Here is a 21,644-nt window from a genome sequence, read left to right as displayed (position 1 = left end):
TAAGGTCCACCGAGAGTTATGTCTTCTTTCATGTCCCACCTTTTTAACCAAACGGTGCCTCTTTAGTTCGGAGTTATAATCCCAAATGTGAATACCTGATTTCTTTACAGTAAGGTTTGAATACATATAGCAGTTTTTTTTTAACATCATATCAAGATGTTTGAGTTTTGTAGAAGTTCTTCACCAGACACTCTGTAAGCCTATGTTGTGTTATTAACGTTTTTTATTTAAATTAAATTAATAGTAATACATTAATATTCATCTTGCTCGTTGTGAAAGGGTAACATGTCCACCAGTCTAGTGGTCATGTGTGGGTCTTGCCTGGGGTGGGACGACCGCCTTGTGGAGTAGTGCCAGTACCCGATTCCCAGTGCGATCAGTACTACCAACAACAGTGCGATACCAATCCCTGCAAATAGTCCCACGTTACTGGACTCGGATGAAACAGCTTCTGGTGATGATAACGGTGGTGATTCTGTTGATGTTTTTGTGGTGGAAGTGGTGGTAATGGGGGTAATGGTGGTGGTAGTAGCATTGCACACCAGGTCTCCCACGACATTCCAGCTGCCAGCACACATTTCCAGTATTTGTCCACTCACACCACAGTTGACATCTGCCTTGATATTCCGATATTTACACCATTGCCACGTGTCTTTAAGATCACAATCACAGGAAAGTAAATTGTCACACGCATTAAGGTACACCAGGTCTTCAAAATAAACCAGCATACCGTAGTCTAGAGTCCTTAAACGATTATTGCTCACAAATAAGTATCGTAGTCTCGTCATCATTTCGAACATCATCCCTGGCAGAAATGTTAAATTGCATCCATTTAGATACAACCTCTCCAAGGTATGAATCCTTAGGAACGGCTGTCCAGACGAAATCATGAGGTTATTCCTGCTCAGACTCAACTCGATCAGGCTTTCAGTATACACAAAAGTGTCAGGATTAAGATAATGCAAGTTGTTATCTTCCAGAAACAAGTGATGAAGATTCTTTAGACCTCGAAACCAAGACTTAGACAAACTATTTAGCCTATTATTATGCAACCTGAGAGATTTCAGTTTATTCATGCTTAAGAATGTATTATCGTCTAAGGTTTCAAGGTTATTGTAGCTCAAATCTAACCTCACCAGAAATGGCGCTTCTAAAAAGATTGTGTTCGCAGGAAGTTTGATGTTGTTTCCTCGAAGTATAAGTGACCATAGTGAAGTATTGTTCTTGAAGGTATACTTTTCTAAAGTCTCCAGTTTATTACCACTGAGATCCAACATCCAAAGTGAAGGTAGAACCCGAAAGGTTGACTCCGCAATGGCTGTGATACTGTTGTTATTCAAGAAGACAGAACGTAAATCGTGGCTTCCTTTTCCGAAAAAGTCCGCTGCTAGTTTTGAAAATCGATTGAATGATATGTTAAGTTTTAACGCGTGGTGGCTGTAGTGTTCCGGAAGACTTTCCAGAGATCTGTTGGAGCAGTCGTTAAACATCCTGGTCTTATCGCGAGACACGCGATCCACGGGTTGACAGTGGCACACTGTAGGGCAGGAGCTAGTGAGGACCTCCTTCAGCATGAGGGCCACCAGTGTGGTGACGAGTATCCAGGACCAGTCTCTCGTCCCCATCCTGAAATAACACAATCAGAGCATTATTCTCATTATTTGCAAGGTGATATAATAATAATAATAATAATAATAATAATAATAATAATAATAATAATAATAATAATAATAATAATAATAATAATAATAATAATAATAATAATAATAATATCCAAATACCATGAAGGGATTGTGTTAGATTAACGAACGTTGGTAGGCTTGTTTATACATATGAAAGAAGAAGTTGATTCAAATTTCCCGCAGATCGCATTAGCGTGGCGCTAGTGGCGGCCCCATGACGTTGCACATCAGGTTTGCTTTAAATACGGGCTGTGCTGTGCGAGAGTGTTAGTTACCTGTGAGATTGAATGGAGTGACTGTGAGTGGGTCAAGAATGCCTTTACGACGACCAAGAGGCCATTCTCAACAGCTCACTGTGATTGAACGAGGCCGTATAATACGGCTACGTGAAGGTGGATTTTCCTTCCGCGCTATTGCAGAACGACTTCGCAGGAATGTCTCCACTGTGCGTGCGTGCTGGCAGCAGTGGTCACGAGAAGGTACGCTCGCAAGAAGACCGGACTCCGGACGTCCCCGTGGCACCACCGAGAGAGAGGACCGCCGTATTCGGCGTATGGTTGTGACGCAGCGGACAGCGCCTACAGCAGCAATTCGAGCGGCAGTTGGCACCACAGTGACGCAACTAACTGTTCGAAATCTGTTACTTGCAGGACAGCTCCGAGCCAGACGCCCTGTGGCGTGCATTCCACTTACCTCAAACCACCACCGTCTGCGATATCAGTGGTGTCAAGCGAGCGCTCATTCGAGGATTGAGTGGAGGTCCGTTGCGCTTTCTGATTAAAGTCGGTTCTGCCTTGGTGCTAGTGATGGCCGTGTGTTGGTTGGAAGGAGGCGAGGTGGTCGCCTGCATTCCACCTGTCTGCGGCGTCGACACACTTGACCTACACTGGGAGTTCTGGTCTGGGGAGCAATTTCCTATGACAGCAGGAGCACCCTGACTGCAGATGTGTACGTCCGTCTGGTGATTCAACCTGTTGTGCTGCCATTCATGAAGAACATTCCTTGGGGTGTTTTCCAACAGGACAACACACGCCCCCATGCCGCTGTTGTAACCCAACGTGCTCTACAGAGCGTCGACATGTTGCTAATTGCTTTACGTCGCACCGACACAGATAGGTCTTATGGCGACGATGGGATAGGAAAGGCCTAGGAGTTGGAAGGAAGCGGCCGTGGCCTTAATTAAGGTACAGCCCCAGCATTTGCCTGGTGTGAAAATGGGAAACCACGAAAAACCATCTTCAGGGCTGCCGACAGTGGGGCTCGAACCCACGATCTCCCGGATGCAAGCTCACAGCCGCGCGCCTCTACACGCACGGCCAACTCGCCCGGTCGTCGACATGTTGCCTTGGCCTGCTCGATCCCCCGATCTGTCCCCAATAGAGCACGTATGGGACATCATTGGAGGACAACTCCAGCGACATCCACAACCGGCATTAACCGTCCCTATATTGACCAATCATCTGCAACAGGTATACAACTCCATCCCACAAGCTGACATCCGGCATCTGTACGACACAATGCATGCACGTTTGCATGCTGCATTCAACAGTCAGGCGATTACACCGGTTATTAAAGAACCTGCATGGCACATTTGCGATGGCTTTTCTCGCGCGGATATTAAGCTGTAGTCTTGTACCTTTAATCAATTAAATATGTTACCTCGACAAATATATTGCCTACATTTGGGTATTCTACAATCCTTATTTCATGGTGTTTGGATTTCTTTTCCCGCTAGTATAATAATACTCACAGATGATCGGCTGATTTTGGTCTTTTGTAAAAATGAATATGAAACAATATGAGGGACATTCCGGACAGCACTTAAAAGAACCTCTTTATTATGACACGCACAGAAATATCTGAAGTAGGTTTCCTTCCAATTTCCCCAGTTGAACACAAGCATCGTTTAATACTTCGGAACATATTGGCTGTCGGTACTCTTTTCTCAGTAAATCACTAGTTTGCCTCTGTGGTGTGGTGGTTAGCGTGATTAGCTGCCATCCCCGGAGGCCCGGGTTCGATTCTCGGCTCTGCCACGAAATTTGAAAAGTGGTACGAGGGCTGGAACGGGGTCCACTCAGCCTCGGGAGGTCAACTGAGTAGAGGTGGGTTCGATTCCTACCTCAGCCATCCTGGAAGTGGTTTTCCGTGGTTTCCCACTTCTCCTCCAGGCAAATGCCACGGCCGCACCCTACCCTCCTCCTTGTCTATCCCTTCCAATCTTCCCATCCCCCACAAGGCCCCTGTTCAGCATAGCTGGTGAGGCCGCCTGGGCGAGGTACTGGTCATCCTCCCCAGTTGTATCCCCCGACCCAATGTCTCACACTCCAGGACACTGCTTGAGGTGGTAGAGGTGGGATCCTTCGCTGAGTCCGAGGGAAAACCAACTCTGGAGGGTAGGCAAATTAAGAAAGAAATAAAGAAAGAAAGAAAGAAAGAAAGAAAGAAAGAAAGAAAGAAAGAAAGAAAGAAAGAAAGATACAAATTATGTACAGAAAAATCTACACGCAGTACTTTTAAAAGAAGTATTATCGACGTAATTACGAATTTACATTAACATGTTAATTAAATTTCATGAAAAAATGGAATTAAAATTTCAAAAAGAAATATTTTGTGAAAACTATTAATTGTATATGAAAGAAATGTTCGTGATATCTCTACTTTTATGTTGGTGACATTCCCACAAAGTTTCGTGAAAATCCATGCATTTGGTAAAAATACATTTTTATCTCCGGAGTGTCCCCGACTGAGCCGAAATTTGGTAAAGGTATAGCTAGCTTGACATGCCGAGTCACGCAGTGGATACTTTTGATTGTGATATATTTCACCGTTTCGAACTAGTGGGGGATTTTACAAGTGTATGTCCCAAAATAACAATAAACACCATAAAATACACAGATTATGTGGCGGCATTAGCAAAATCAGAGAAAGATAATATACAAGTCATGTTGGAAAATATTGAAAGAGTGGGCAAAGAGTTCGGAATGAAGGTCAACATTGGCAAGACTAAGGGGATGAGAGTAGTAAAGGAGGAAACTGTTATCAATATAACACTAGTGGGAAAGAAATTGGAATAAGTAAAGTCATTCAGATATTTGGGTAGTCTATTGACATGGAATGGAAGCTGTACAGAAGTTGTAAGAAGCAGAATATCTATGGGTAAAGAATCTTTCGGAAAGGTGAAAGGGCTTTTGACGTCCAAAGCAATCCCTATTAATTGTGGTAATAGGTTCGCAAAGTGTTTTGTGTGGAGTGTGGTGCCATACGGAGATAAACCATGGACATCAAGAAAGAAAGATACAAAGTATTTTGAAAGTTTTGAAATATGGATGTGGAGCAGAAAAGAAAAAGGGAAGTGGACAGATAAAGTGAGAAATTAAGAAGTGGTAAGAAGAGTAGGAGAGAACAGACACCTGATGATGAAAATGATAAGGGAGAGGAAAGTATCCTTATTCGGTCATACACTACGTAGAAATTGTATTCAACAGGGGATGATGGACGGAAAAATAGATGTAAGAAACGGAAGAGGAAGAAGGTTTGGAATGTTAAGCAAGGTAGAAGCTATGAACAGCTGAGACAAAAGATACTCAGGACAGAATATCATGGAGGACGTCCAGCTGATACTTGCCACAAGACAGATTCAAAGAAGAAGAAGAAGAAGAAGAAGAAGAAGAAGAAGAAGAAGAAGAAGAAGAAGAAGAAGAAGAAGAAGAAGAAGTCCCAAATTAGGATAATTTTTACCCTACATCAACTAATATTAATAATTTCGTGTGGCTCTTTCTAGCCGGTGCAGCCTTTGTAAGGCAGACTCTCCAACGAGGGTGGGCGGCATCTGCCATGTGTAGCAACTGCGTGATTTTGTAATGGAGGATAGTTGTGTATGTAGTGTGTGAGTTGCAGGAATGTTGGGAACAGTACAAACACCCAGTTCCCGAGTCAGTGGAAATAACCGTTTAAGGTTAAAATCTCCGATCCGGCCGGGAACAGAACCTGGGGCTCTCTGAACCGAAGGCGACTACAATGAACATTCAGCCAAGGAGCTGGACATCAACTAAAATAACGAGTAAACGGTTGACCCTATCGAAAAATGAAGTGCACCGTGTGGCCGTGATATCCAATCTTCTACAAGAAACGTGATTTGCATTTTCTTCGTAATGCTAACGGCTTTCGAGAAAAGTCAGCTTTCTTGTCTTATGTGATCCGAATTGAAAGTGATCCTAACTTTTACAAAGCAATTGTGAGATCTTATGAACCATGTTTTAAGTTTAATAAAATAGCTGACAGTTGGCCTCTGTGGTGTAGTGATTAGCTGCCACCCCCGGAGGCCCGGGTTCGATTCCCGCCTCTGGCACGAAATTTGAAAAGTGATACGCGGACTGGAACGGGGTCCACTCAGCCCCACGAAGTCAACTGAGTATAGGGGGTTCGATTCCCACCTCAGCCATCCTCGAAGTGGTTTTCCGTGGTTTCCCACTTCTCCTCTAGGTAAATGCCGGGATTCCACCGTGTTCCTTCTTCCTTGTCTATCCTTTCCAATCTTCTCCATCCCCCCTACAAGGCCCCTGTTCAGCACAGCAGCTGAGGCCACCTGGGCGAGGTATTGGTCCTCCTACCCAGTTTTATCCCCGAACCAAAGTCTCACGCTGCAGGACAATGCCCTTGAGGTGGTAGAAGTGGGTTCACTCACTGAGTCCGAAGGTAAAACCAACCCTGAACTGTAAACGGATTAAGAAAGGAAGGAAAAATGGCTAACAAACGTAACTGCGTGTAGGAAATTCACGGTGTTTGCTTGAGGATGAATGTTCCTGGAGTTCCTCGAGTTATGATTTGAACAGGCATACGCAGCGAAGGAATGATAATCCCTTTTCTTGATAGAGGCCGTGACTACGAACAGTTACCCTCGAATGTTAAGAGAAGTTATAGGTTATAGCCCTATGTTTGAAGCAGCACGAAACAACCTTATTTGGTAGCAAGAAGATGCTCCGCCGCACTATGGACGGATTAAAAGTCCGTGAATTTTTGAATTACCATTTTGTAAAGTGGACTGGAAGGCGGGGGTAAAATAGATTGGCCGTCGAGATCACTGGACCTTACACCATGTGATGATTTTTCAACGTGAAGGATATTGAAGGACAAAGTCTTCACTACGAGGCCACAAAACCTACTGCATCCAAGGGATTTGATTGAATAAGAATTTAGAAATATGTTGGATAATAATGGGGGACTTGTATGACAAGATATTTAAATCAATGTTTGAATTGTGCCTTATATGTTTAGATAACAATTGAAGCCTCTTTGAACTATTTATATGGGATAACAACTGTTTATGTATACACCATTAATGCTGCATTTCACTATGAATTTTTCGTTAACTGATTTATGCGTCACCCTATATAAGTTCAGAGTGTGAAATATAAGTCTAGGGCGTCTCACCTGAATGTCGTTAAGAGCCTTTTCTTTGGTGTTTCGCAAGATATTTTCAATTTCGTTTTTGAAAGGCAAAGGTAGAGACAGTCCAAAGAAGAAATGCTCATCAAATAAGTCATACGACGTCCAGTGTCAACGGAAAACGTAATTTAGGTTCTCATTGCAAACGGAATGCTGTTTAAAGTGTAATTTTATGTGCCCAGTCGATAGAACGCTGCTGGAAATACTAATTGTCACCGTCAATAATTATCTTTAAACGGAATGAATCGAGGTCTTTGAGAGAGAAGCAACAATCCAGAAAGGGGTGAAGCAAGACTGTAGTTTGTCCCCTCACCTTTTCAATGTTTATATAGAACAGGTGGTAAAGGAAATCAAAGAGGAATTTGGAAAGGGAATCTCAATCCAAAGCGAGGAATTCGAAACCCTGAAAATTGTCGATGATATTATTTTATCTGAGACTGCAGAAGATCTGGAGAAATTGTTGAATAGTATGGACTGAGTTTTGGGGAAGGAGTATAAGATGAAAATAAATAGGTCTAAAACAAAAGTAATGAAATGCATTTGAAGGAAGTCAGATGATTTAGGAAATATTAGATTAGGAAATGAAGTCTTAGAGGAAATAGATTAATATTGTTACTTGGGTAATAAAATAACTAAATGCAGGCTTGTGCAAGTAAGGAAGGCCTTTCTTAAGAAATGAAATTTGCTCACTTCGAACATTGATATAGGAATTAGAAAGACGTTTTTGAAGTCTTTTGTATGGAGCGTGGCATTATATGGAAGTGAAACATGGACGATAACTAGCTCAGAAATGTGGTGTTACAGAAGAATGCTGATGGTGAGATGGATAGATCGATTCACGAATGAATACATACTGAATCGAACTAGTGAGAGGAGATCGATTTGGCCGAATTTGACGAGAAGAGATAGAATGATCGGACACATCTTAAGACAGCCAGGACTTGTTCAGTTGGTTTATGAGGGAAGTGTAGGCGGTAAGAACTGTAGAGGTAGACCAAGGTAAGAATATGACAAGTAGATTAGAGCAGATGTAAGATGTAGTAGTTACGTATCACAGAACAGGGTGGCATGGAAGCTGCATAAACCAGTCTATGGACTGTTGACTAAACAACTACACAAACGAAATGATGCACTAGACTAATCTGAGACCATTCTATGGATTGGGCTCATCAAATTACACATTCAACAACATTTTGTTTCGAGTGAGAAATAAACCGACGTTTCCCGTTGACACTGGATGTCGCATGACATACTTGATGGGCATTCATTGTTTGGACTGGCTTTACTTATACATTTCAAAAACATAATTGAAAATATCTTTAGAAGCACTAGAGGAAAGGCGCCTGACGACTGTTAAGTGAAACATGCTGTCTCTTCTTCTATTACCTCCACCACCACCACCGCCGCCGCCCCCGCCACCGCCGGATTTGTTCCTGTTTTAAGGTCGGAAGCCATTCCTGGCGCCAACCCTATATGCAGGGATGTATTCACTATTGCGTGTTTCTGTGGTGGTTGGTAGTGTAGTTTGGTGTCTGAATATGAAGAGGAAGGCGTTGGGATAGACACAAACATCCAGAAGAAACAGCCAGAAGAATTAATCAGAAGCAATTAAAATCCCCTACCCGGCCAAGAATCGAGCCCTGGACCCTCTGAGAAGAAGGGCAGTACGCTGACCATTCAGCCAAGGAGTCGGACGGGTGAGACACCGTGATATGTTACCACATACTTTGCATATCTATTTGTGCGTTTAAAACCCCACTAGGACGAATAATAGCTTATTATAATAAAATAGTGCTATAATATCAGTCATAATTATAAACACATTGTACATAGTTATGTAATAATAATAATAATAATAATAATAATAATAATAATAATAATAATAATAATAATAATAATAATAATAATAATAATAATAATAATAATAATATGTCCAAGGTATCCGTGAGCTATTTAAGCTCTCCTGTTTTCAGCAGGATGTTCACATTAATTGTACCTAAGAAAGTTCTTTTCTTGGGACGAAGAGATCGTGAGAAGCTCCGACTCTTTTCTGCATGATGATCCCGATCTCCCAGAATCCGATGATCGAGAGAAACCGAAGCCTGAGGTAGTTGCTGTATAAGGTGCTATCCATCACGCCAATGTTTCAAGTTGAAGATAATGCAGGGGTGATCATAATGGTATGATCACAAGATTACAACTCGATTGTTGAGATCGATAGGTGCCTATTGGTGTCTTCTGGCTAAATTATCTTTTACGATTGACAAATATATAGTCAAAACCATCCCTCATCCTTTACCCGGGCTTGGGACCGGCAACAACAACCACTGAACTACTCAGTCCATCCAGTGACTGCTGCAAAGAGAACTACTCGATTCCAACTGACTACTTCCGAGACCACCTCAACTCTGATCCTCCAAAACAAGAAAAAAACTGTTCTTCGAAATGCCCATGCCGAACCCTAATTCACAACCGCCGACAATACAAGAAGCAGCAGAGATCATCCGATCGCTAAAAAATAATAAAACCCTTGGAGAGGATGGCATCACCGCGGAGATTTGTAAAGTAGATGACCTCGTAAGCAGAATTCATGCAACCCTAGTAGAAATCTGGGAAGCTGAAACGATCCCGCAGGATTGGAAGTGCGCATTAATACACCCACTCCGCAAAAAAGGCGACAAGGTGGAGCCAAACAACTACAGGGGCATCTCCCTACTACTGATCACATACAAAATTCTTTATAAAGTACACTTAAGCCGTTTACAGATCACCTGATCGGCGAGTACCAAGCGGGTTTCAGGAAAGGTTTATCATGTGCTGAACAAATAAGGAATTTGAAGACGATATTAAGGATCCGTCAAGCCACCAGCACGATCGTCACTTTTGTGGACTTTAAGAAGGCATATGATTCTGTGGACAGACAGTCCGATTTTGATACTCTGGAAGAACTTAGAGTGGACAGTAAGACCGGAGAACTAATCCGGCAAACTCGCACGAATACGACTTCTAGAGTGAAATTCCTTGGGGAAATTTCTGAGCCTTATGAAATATGTACGGGCGTTCGTCAAGGTGACTACATCTCCCCTATTCTATTTAACTTAGTTCTAGACAAAGTGATTAGAGAATCGGAAAGGGACGTCAAAGGTGTAAGCATCGGAAACTTGGGAATGTTTAGCCTTTTCTGATGACATAGCAATCATTACTAAGACTACATATGAAAGCAGACACGCCGTTCAGAGATTATAGCATCAAAGGCAACCTTCCAGATATCGTACGAAAAAAACCCGTTCATGGAAAATCTACATCAACATAGCAAAAACACTCCGCTAGAGATAGAAAACGGCGCAATTTCACAGGTGTACTCCTTCAAATACCTTGGAGAAATCATACTACCATTGGGACTAGACAGTAGAGCAAACATAGGAAGAGCCACTAAACTCCATGAGGCGTACAGACTAACGTGGAATTACTACAACAAGAGAGTCATACCGCGTAATGCAAAATTGCGACATTACAAGACAGTTGTTTTGCCGGAAGCTTTATACGCCTCAGAAACCATATCTCTTGGAGGTCACTCTAAAATTATAGAAATTGAAAAACAAGAAAAGAAAATTCTCCGGGAAATTTATGGTCCCACGAGAGGAAATGGAATGGGATTAAGAGGAGAACAGCAGACCTCTATTCATTAACTGACAGGTTCACTGATACCGTACGCTTGAGACGCCTGAAATTCTATGGCCATATTTATAGAATGGACAGCAACAGACTCACCAAAAGATTCTCTAAAGTAATCAACTCAAAGGAGGTCAAAATAAACTGGCTGGAAGAAACTAAGGCGGATCTTCAAGAAATGAACATCACGGGCGACATCAGAGAAGATTGTGGAGCTTTTAGCACAATAGTAGCCAAACACAAATTCGTGGAGAAATCTAAAAAGAAAACTGGTAGGAAGTGGTCCACTGAACGCAAGATGCAACACAGTGCATTCATGAAGAGATTTTGGGAGGATAAGAAGGCGAAAACCATCCGACCAACGAACAGGTTCAAACGCGCTCAATGAATGGGAATAACGAAGAAAGAAAGAATAAGAAGAATATGTAGCTTCAGAGTGCCCTATTTTAAACATTAAAAAGGTGATCTGCAAGAACTCGAAAAGAAGGATATGAAGATTCTGAGGAAAATTTTGGGACGACAGACGTCTACTGACGGGAAAAGGAGGAATGAGGAGCTCTACAAGCACAGTGAAATGATCACGGACACAATGCGTAAACGAAGGCTGAAATTCTATGGACACCTGTAAGAATGGATGACAAACGACTGACCAATAAAGATCTTAAAATACATCATTGGTAGAAGACGTCAAGAGGGACGCGGAAGAAGTTGGAATTACACTGCAGATGATCCACAATAGAAGTCAGTTCAGAAGAAGAGTCGACAGTCTAATTTTATTTTATTTTTAACAAATTGGTTTACGTCGCACCGACACAGAAAGGTCCTATGACGACAGTGGGAGAGAAATGGGCTAGGAATTGGAAGAAATCGGTCGTGGCCTTAATTAAGGTACAGCCCCTGATGTGAAAACGGGAAACCACTGAAAACCAATTCAGGGCTGCCGACAGTGGGGCTCGAACGCACTATCTACCGGATGAAAGCTCACAGCTGCGCGCCCCTAACTGCACAGCCAACTCGCCCGGTAAAACATTATTTGAAGGGAAACCACTAACACGGAGGCCGGAACGGATCATTTCCGAAGAGGAGAGAAAGATGAGAAGAGAAGAGAAGAGAAGAGAAGAGAAGAGAAGAGAAGAGAAGAGAAGAGAAGAGAAGAGGAAAAAAAAGGCCAAGAAGCCTTAAGTTCTATGCGATCCATAGTTGCCCGAATTCGGAAACAAAACAAACAAAAAAAACGATAATGTCCGAGGTAAATTGCGTGGGTAGTTGATACTGGCAATAAGTGAATGTTCCAATTAGATTTTCCATTTACATACATTTATATAAATGCCTTACCTTCATCCAGAATGTCTCAGCAGCCAGTTCCTGTCCGCAGTCCAGCCAGCCCCTCAGTTGTCAGCTCTGTGCCGAACAACAGTCTTAAGTCAGTCTTTCCTGGAACATATCATATATAAGTGATTATCTCTCGTAAACCCATAAACGGAGCTAAATTAAATAAGAAAATTGTTTTGATACTGCATGATCTATTGACCTGCCTTGACAGCAGGCAAGATAAAGCGGCTTCAAAGCACTCATCTTGGTATTGCCATAGAATGACACGAATTCAATCAGCACTCAGTACTTACTGATCTTACTGATGTAATGAATCGTGAGAGATATTTGCCTAACACTAACGTTACTAGAAATAAGGTCTATATGTCATCAGATGGTGAAACGTAGGTCTAATAATAATAATAATAATAATAATAATAATAATAATAATAATAATAATAATAATGCACGAGAACCTCGTTTATCCGGTCCTCATTAATCCGGATCGAAAGTAATAAAAATATTTTTACTTGTACAGTATTTCTTTTGCGGGGTCGATTCTTTTCAAATGTCTTTTCCGCCAAGATAGTTAAGGCCAGGAACTGGAAGTAAGTTGGCCTTGGTCTATCAAAGGTACCGTCCCGGCATTCGCCCGGAATTGAGAATGGGAAACTGTGGACTCTTTTGAGTTCCTTGACGCATTTGCACGCATTCCTGGAGGCTCGGACGTAGATGTGAATGACGTAAATAAATGACTGTAATTCAGGCTACGGTATAATGACAGATGAATACATTATTATATTGCCTCTTGTTCCTTGGCAAGTAATGACGAAAGTGATGGTGAATTTCAAAAATGAAACCGGCGCTCCATCACAAGAAACAATGACTCATGGAGATGCCACAATGCAGGTGGACAAACTGATGGCCTATTTAGAATCACAGACTGAAATCACACCGGCAGAACTGATGTTAGTAAAACGTCTTCGTGATCATGCTGCGCGCAAACGCTATACAAATGTAAAACAGAAAAAGCTCACACATTATTTTAGTGCATGAAACAGAGTCGTAAACGTAAAAGAAGTCTTCTTATATATTTTGTACAATTGAAAAAGGAATTTCTGTACAACTAATGTTAATATATCATATAACATGTACTGTATTTGATTTTTAGTTTTTCCGGATTATCCAGATTTTCGATCAGTTCCGGTCCCACTTAATCCGGATAAATGAGGTTCTTGTACAATCATAATAATAATAATAATAATAATAATAATAATAATAATAATAATAATAATAATAATAATAATAATCTTCCTGTCTTATACAAATTACTTGGGGGTAGGAACTATGCGTGGATTAAGCACAGTTTTACGACCGGATGCCTTCCTGATAGTATCGGTGGATGTATTCACTTTTCCGTGTTTCTGTCGTGGTTGCTAGTCTAGTGCGGTTGTAATAATACAGAGTGGACAAAATAAAATTGTCCCGGAAAATATTTATAAGAGTGACGCAGAATTGACCTTTGTTAATGAACAGGAGAACTGCCCATCACAGGAAATGCTGGAAACCGTGATTTCGATGCACCAAACGGTTGCTATCACATGTTGATTATTGTTTGCATGAAGAAGCTACACCAAAAGAATGGAGAGTTGTCATCGTAGCCCCTGTGTATAAAGGAAAGGGTGATAGATATAAAGCTGAAAATTACAGACCAGTCAATTTGACATGCATTGCATGTAAGCTTTAGGAAAGCATTCTTTCTGATTATATATGAAATGTTTGCGAAATTAATAACTGGCTTGATAGAAAGCAGTTTGGGTTTAGGAAAGTTTATTCCACTAAAGCTGAACTTGTAGGATTCCAGCAAGATATAGCAGATATCCTGGATTCAGGAGGTCAATTGAACTGTATCGTGATTAACCTGTCTAAGGCATTTGATAGGGTAGATCATGGGAGACTACTGGAAAAAAAATGAGTGCAATTGGACTAGACAAAAGAGTGACTGAATGGGTGGCTCTGTTTCTAGAAAAAAGAACTCAGAGAATTAGAGTACGCGAAGCTTTATCTGTCCCTGTAAGGTAGTATTATTGGACCTTTATGTTTTCTCTTATATATGTATATGACATGTGTAAAGAAGTGGAATCAGAGATAAGGCTTTTTTCAGATGATGTTATTCTGTACAGAGTAATAAATAAGTTACAAGATTGTGAGCAACTGCAAAATGACCTCGATAATGTTGTGAGATGGACAGTAGACAATGGTATGATGATAAACCGCGAAAGTCAGCTTGTGAGTTTCACAAATAGGAAAAGTCCTCTCAGTTTTAATTACTGCGTTGATGGGGTGAAAATTCCCTTTGGGGATCATTGTAAATACCTAGGTATTAATATAAAGAGAGATCTTCATTGGGGTAATCACATAAAGCTGATTGTAAATAAAGGGCACAGATCTCTGCACATGGTTATGAGAGTATTTAGGGTTTGTAGTAAGGATGTAAAGGAGAGGGCATATAAGTCTCTGATAAGACCCCAACTAGAGTATGGTTCCAGTGTATGGGACTCTCACAAGGATTACTTGCTTCAAGAACTGGAAAAAAAAAATCCAAAGAAAAGCAGCTCGATTTGTTCTGGGCGATTTCCAACAAAAGAGTAGCGTTTCAAAAATGTTGCAACGTTTGGGTTGGGAAGAATTGAGAGAAAGAAGAAGAGCTGCTCGACTAAGTGGTATGTTCCGAGCTGTCAGCGGAGAGATGGCGTGGAATGACATTAGTAGACGAATAAGTTTGAATGGCATTTATAAACGTAGGAAAGATCACAATATGAAGATAAAGCTGGAATTCAAGAGGTCAAACTGGGGCAAATATTCGTTTATAGGAGGGGATTGGAATAACTTACCAAGGGAGATGTTCAATAAATTTCCAATTTCTTTGCAATCATTTAAGGAAAGGCTAAGAAAACAACTGATAGGGAATCTGCCACCTGGGCGACTGCCCTAAATGCAGATCAGTAGTGACTGATTGATTGATTGATTGATTGATTGATTGATTGATTGATTGATTGATTGATTGATTGATTGATTGATTGATTGATTGATTGATTGATTGATTGATTGATTGATTGATTGATTGATTGATTGATTGATTGATTGATTGATTGATTGATTGATTGATTGATTGATTGATTGATTGATGTCTGCGCGTGCGCATTTGCCGCATGCTCTGTCCCGAGTTGGTGCTGTGTCGTTACGTGTGAGTGAGACGTGTTTAGCGACGAGTTGAATGCAACACGAAATGATGCTCACGATAAAACGGTGCGTGTTCATTGTTGAGTGTTATGGAAAGCACGATTCGTGGAAAACCTGTGCGAAACTGTTTAAGACGGGAATTTTTGGCAAAACCTCCAGCAAAGTCTGTAATGAAAAACTTAGTGACAAAATGGTGCGAAGTGGGCTCTGTAGCGAATAAAAATTATCCGAAAAGAGCTCGAACACTAGAAGACATTGCTCGAGTGAAAGAAAGCCTGGAACGAAGTCCCAGGAAATCTCAACGCCGTTTATCTGTGCAAGTGAGAATCAAGAGATCGTAGTGTCTAAACATTATCAACAAGGACATGCATATGTATCCTTACACATTTATTATGGTGCATTCGTTAAAGCGTCCAGACGAACCTCGATACTCAATCCCAAGCCTCTGTAAGACGAAAAAGTGAATAACATTATCAACAGAACATATTTGCGGGATTGTAAACTAAGATGCTGGAAGTGGCCACCACTGACGTCCCATTGTAAATATTTTCCGGGGCAGTTTTATTTTGCCGACCTGTTATAACAAAGAAGAAGAAGAAGAAAACTAACACTAATATTATAAACTTGTATTATTGAAAAACTAACTTTTGTATTTATTTATATTACTGAAGAACGGCAACACATCCAAAATGATACCTTGAACAAGACCCAACCTCGCAACCTTCCAAATCATTCAGCGAGCGCTTTGCCGCTGTTTCACGAGAAGCAGATTTCGAATGACATCTTCTTAAACACCAAAATTCAGCATAGTTAATGGTGTTTCTATTGCGCATCTGCAAGTACATGCATCGTGTAACAGCACCGCGAACCGACGTGGAACTTAGAATATATCGTCACTCCTATGTGATAATATTTTTGGAGATATGCTGACCCGCAGCACATACATTATGAAGAGCGAGAATGCCTTGACGATATTCACAAAATATTGCACCTTAGATGACAGAACCTTACCGGTCAAAGTTCTAAGCTAAAATATTTCACATAGGAGGTTTTGTCCCAGGCAGCGACGATATTCACTGTTCAAGTGCGGTTTTCTTTTTTCCATACATACAGCTGTTCGTGTATATAACGAATAAGATACACTACGTTCACTCAGCCGGCCCCGTGGTGTAGGGGTAGCGTGCCTGCCTCTTACCCGGAGGCCCCGGGTTAGATTCCCGGCCAGGTCGGGGATTTTTACCTGGACCTGAGGGCTGGTTCGAGGTCCACTCAGCCTACGTGATTAGAATTGAGGAGCTATCTGACGGTGAGATAGCGGCCCCGGTCTAGAAAGCCAAGAATAACGGCCGAGAGGAATCTTCGTACTGACCACACGACACCTCGTAATCTGCAGGCCTCCGGGCTGAGCAGCGGTCGCTTGGTAGGCCAAGGCCCTTCAACGGCTGTAGTGCCATGGGGTTTGGTTTGTTTTGTTTTTATGTTCACTCAGCTTTCACTCCTGTCATAGAAAACTTAGCCTGAAAATGTGCGCCAGTTGAAACTCCTCTGCTGGAGGAAGTCTGAACTTTATCGAGGGTATTAATTTTCAAGTTTCTCAGAAGATGTCACTACTTGGAAAGTTTGGAGTTTTTGAACTGTGCCACTTTTGATGTATTCTTGTTTTACCGGTAGTAAGAAGTGTGAACTTTCTCTTCTAGAGGACACTACTGAAAAACTACAATGGTGCACCCTAGTGCGATGTGAAAGAACTGTTTTTTGGAGAAATTTTTATTTCAAAAGTTTGTTTCTTGTTAAATTTCTTTCTGTTATTGTTTAAGTTGGCTGTATACCCCTCTCTTTCCCCTTGTTTTGTATTTAGCCAATCCCGAATTTCTTTAATTAATTTCTGACCAATCTGATGTATCTTCCCCCAACTTGAATATGCTGCTTATCCCTAACCAATAAAGTGATTGTGGGCGGGTGTTTTCTTCCCTAAAACGCCTCGAACTTTCCGCGAGAGTATATAAACTGCTGATTTTTGGGTCTCTGCGCCACTTCTGTTCCATCTTTTAGTGTGTAAAGTACATAGCAGGGGGCGGGAAGCGCCTCTTTCTTCGGGCAGCAGCTCAATAACCAGGTAATGGCCTTTTAATATCTTCTTTTCTTGCTAGCTCAGCAGTTTAACTCTCGGGGCGGGTCCGAAGAGTTTCCACCATGTAACCTTTTCCTAAAATGTAACTACTCTTAGCGTCTATTCTCTTTTAAAGCTACATATTGGGATAGAGAGTGCTTAACCCTCTCGAGCTCCCACTCATATTGCTTTGAGGTGAACTTATTTCTCACAACCGATTCTTCCTTAATGTAATGTAAATTGTTCTTTTCTAAAGTCACCTCTGTAGTATGGGATTAGCCCTTGCATCAGTGGCCTAGAGCCAAATTAGGTTTTGAAACAAATACATTAGGAGTGCAGATCGCCTCCTCTCAAATTGTTATTTTAGAGGTCATGTAATTAACCTTTTTCACTTAATAGACCTCAGTAGGTTGGGTATGTTACCCCTGTGTCTATGTCCTGAGAGGACAACTTGAAGGTGGAGTTTGGTGTGGCCTTTGAGAGGCTTAGAGTTTGAGAGCGTGTGGCTCTTTCTTGAAAATTGAGTGTTGTATGCCTCGAGGAGGCTTTTCTGTGTAATTTGGAGCAAGTGCTTCTGAACATGAATAGGGTTTTCTGCCCCTCTGGTAAAACTTATTTTGGAGTAAAGTTGGGCTAATTGCCCTAGAAGTGTGAATTCGGGGCTCGAAGCCCAAATACTGAAAATACTGTAATTGCACCTTTTGTTGCCTTGCTACTCTGTACCTGCCGTACTTGTTATTTCTTAATTTTGAAAAGAAAATATAACCTTGTTAAATTTTACATTAACTTTGATTCCGTAGTTTGAGACCCGTTCAAGCCCGCACCTTCTTTCACCTCTACCTACCGCAAAAACACGGTAACAGTAAGTTCTTTTAAATTAAATTGTAACAAACGAGATTTTTAAACGTTTTAGTAAATTTCCTTGTGATCAATGGAGCGTGATCATTGTCAACTATGAGTGAGTGCATAATATTCGTTAAAGAAAGCCACATGTGTTAACTCGTTTTCCATTGTTGCGTCAAGTTTCAACTTCTGTTTTATTCCTCTTTAAATAAATCGAAGTTCTCCCATACAAGGGTGAGGTTACTTAGCTTGGGGAAATAACAATAAATAGTAAAAATTATTATGGTCCGCGTACGTGTGAAAAACAGAAAAGTAAACATTTCTGTTCGGTCTGTGATGAGTGATTGAATGTAGGAGAGTTCAAATCCTGGGTACGGCGAGACAATGATAAATTTTCAGTAAAATTCAATAAAAACTGGTGATGTAATATGTGTTAAGGCCAATGAACAATCCAAAATTTAGACGGAATTGTGTTGCCACTTCGTCCAGCAGAAAGCAGTATTTTCTGACAACGGTTTCTCCCAGTCTATGAGGGATGATCCTTTTCTGAGAAACACGGTTTGATAATCTTGAATCCATCGTCACTATGAGACCAATCTGTGTCAGTGCGACGTAAATCAAGTTGTAAATAATAATAATAATAATAATAATAATAATAATAATAATAATAATAATAATAATAATAATCTTGAAACCTTCAAAACCGTTTGCGAAGTGCTTTTCGCTTCCTAGATCAAAGATTGAAATTACCAACGTTATCGAATGCTGGCAAATATATGAATGAAAATCACAGAAAATAAGACTGCATTTATTGCTCCGTGTCTATTAACCTCGTTGACCGTTAATTTTCGTTATTGCAGAAAAAAATGTAGTCTAGTGGAGAGGAGTGGCAATAGAAGGTAATAAGCACAATTCAGTTAACAATACCAGTAGTCAGTGATTGTTGATAAGTTTTAAGCGCTTGTGACTTTGAAGGTCATCACAATAGTTTCCTTCCGGCTCGCCAATTTTACGGTATTCGAGGCCTAAGTTTGCAATCCCCTCCCCACCATCTTCTTTACACTTTGAGTGATAGATCCTTCGCATTTTTATTCTCATTTCAAAAGTCATCACCTTGATCTCCCTGATCAATAGAGGCTAATGACCATGGCGTGTTGTAGCTTATATAAGCAATCATAACAATCACCACCATCACCAGTTAGTTGTCCGACTCGTTGGCTGAATGGTCAGCGTACTGGATTTCTGTTCAGAGGGTCCCAGGTTCGATTCACGGCCGGTGGGGGATTTTAACCTTCATTGGTTAATTCCAGTGGCTTGGGGGCTGGGTGTTTGTGCTGTCCCCAACATCCCTGCAACTCACACACCACACATTACACTATCCTCCACCACAATAACACGGAGTCACCTACACATGGCAGATGCCACCCACCCTCATAGGAGGGTCTGCCTTACAAAGGCTGCACCCGGCTAGAAATAGCCACAGGAAATTATTATTGTTATTATTACCAGTTAGTTCGTTACCACGACGACTGAATAATATTTCCACGTCAGAGATGTTCACCGTTGATGGACTTGTCTTTATTTATTTATTTATTTATTTATTTATTTATTTATTTATTTATTTATTTATTTATTTATTTATTTATTTATTTATTTATTTATTTATTTATTTATTTATTTTACAATTTGATTTACGTCGCACCGACACAGATAGATCTTATGGCGATGACAGGATAGGAAAGGGCTAAGAGTGGTAAGGTAGCTGCCGTGTCCTTAATTAAGTTACAGCCCCAGTATCTGTCTGGTGTGAAAATAGGAAACCACGGAAAACCATCTTCATGGTTGCCGACGGTGGGTCTCGAACCCACTACCTCCCGAATGCAAGCTCACAGTTGCACGATCCTAACGCACGGCCGACTCGCTCGGTGAACTTACAGTAACAACAAAAATATAAATAGGTGAATATCTCCATTATTATCACTCGCAGGGTAACGTCGTCTAAGGTATACAAGAATGGGGAATAGATACTTTGTACTTCCAACTTTTGTAGAGTAAGCCGAGATATAAACGAAGAATAAGAGACAATATGAATTGGGTTCGAAGCCCACCGTCGGCTGTTCTGATTATGGTTTTCTGTGGTTTGCCATTTTCACTTCCAGGCAAATGCCGGGACAATTCCTATTCATAGGCTTCCACATTCTTACCCAATGTAATTCATCACCATTCATTTCATCTTCAGTAGTTTCTCAACTGAGGTTTGCGTCAGGAAGAGCATCAGCCGTAAAACATGCGGCAAAATATCACTTTACGTCATCCACGACCCCATACCTGGAAGCGGAACTAAGAGGTAGAGATGCATAGATTAGATTATTAATACTGCAATTAATTGCTTATTTATGTATTTAGTTGTTGTTCTTATCAATAAAGGACTGGTAACAGGAAAGGTACTTCCGAAAACCTTAAAAGGAGTTGTGCGAAAAAGAACCAATAACATTATTATTAGTAACTAGTAAGTGTACCCGTGCTTCGCTACGATATTGTACCTTGTATACGGATTTCTACGTAAATAACCATACACACAGTGAGTAAGATTATATTAAATCGCATGTCTCTTAGCGCTATCCGAGAAGCACTTCACGGTACTGTTGAAATATTAACAGGCGCCCTTAGTGCTATTCGAAGACGATTGTAACCTTCAACGGTATTCCGCAAATATGCCGCAGAATGGCAGCTAGACGTCTCACTCGCCTTCTACCTTACGAACAACCACGAGTTTACAGGAATAATAACGAAAAAGGTATTGCGTTACTTCACTGCTGACAAGCAGCCAGAGACGTTGCCATGGTAACCGGTACGTTGTTGTGGGCCTGTCGGTCACTCAATGCATAGCATAAAACCCGCAAAATTAGGTTTTGGGGAGTTTTTTTTTTTTTTTGGGGTATTTGCTTTACGTCGCACCGACACAGATAGGTCTTATGGTGACGATAGGATAGGAAAGGCCTAGGGGTTGGAAGGAAGCGGCCGTGGCCTTAATTAAAGTACAGCCTCAGCATTTGTCTGATGTGAAAATGGGAAACCACGGAAAACCATCTTCCCATCTTCAAGGCTGCCGACAGTGGGATTCGAACTCACTATCTCCCGGATGCAAGATCACAGCCGCGCGCCCCTAACCGCACGGCATTAGTAATTTTCTCTGTCATTTGAAGAGTAAGCGAAATTATGTACATAACAAATGGTGTTTGTAAAATGAAGAGACGTTTCACATATAGTATAAGGTAAAATTGTAGAAACCTGTTCTTGTTTTCCTATAAACCCCAGCCTATTCAGTAACTTTT

General features: G+C 41.1%; 1 protein-coding gene across 4 annotated transcripts in view; it reads right to left on the bottom strand.

The window, feature by feature from the left end:
* Nucleotides 1–205: 205 nt before the first annotated feature.
* Nucleotides 206–21,644, bottom strand: part of LOC136878893 (phospholipase A2 inhibitor beta) — a 61,193-nt gene continuing 39,754 nt past the window's right edge. The window contains exons 1-4 of one of the 4 annotated variants that reach the window (XM_067152480.2): nucleotides 20,514–20,637; nucleotides 13,634–13,777; nucleotides 12,138–12,236; nucleotides 206–1,626 (exon numbers count right to left, since the gene is read on the bottom strand). In XM_067152480.2, the coding sequence (XP_067008581.2) occupies nucleotides 252–1,625 (1,374 nt within the window). In that variant the 5' untranslated portion in view covers nucleotide 1,626; nucleotides 12,138–12,236; nucleotides 13,634–13,777; nucleotides 20,514–20,637 and the 3' untranslated portion in view covers nucleotides 206–251. Of the gene's footprint in view, nucleotides 1,627–12,137; nucleotides 12,237–13,633; nucleotides 13,957–20,513; nucleotides 20,638–21,644 lie in introns of those variants that run through there. The other 3 variants (XM_067152481.2, XM_067152479.2, XM_068228852.1) reach the window with 3 other exon arrangements.

The sequence above is a fragment of the Anabrus simplex genome, chromosome 8 (genome assembly GCF_040414725.1).
Source record: "Anabrus simplex isolate iqAnaSimp1 chromosome 8, ASM4041472v1, whole genome shotgun sequence".
NCBI classification, from domain to species: Eukaryota; Metazoa; Arthropoda; class Insecta; order Orthoptera; family Tettigoniidae; genus Anabrus; species Anabrus simplex.
Note: the sequence above shows the minus strand (reverse complement) of the source record. Positions and strands in the feature narration are given on the sequence as shown.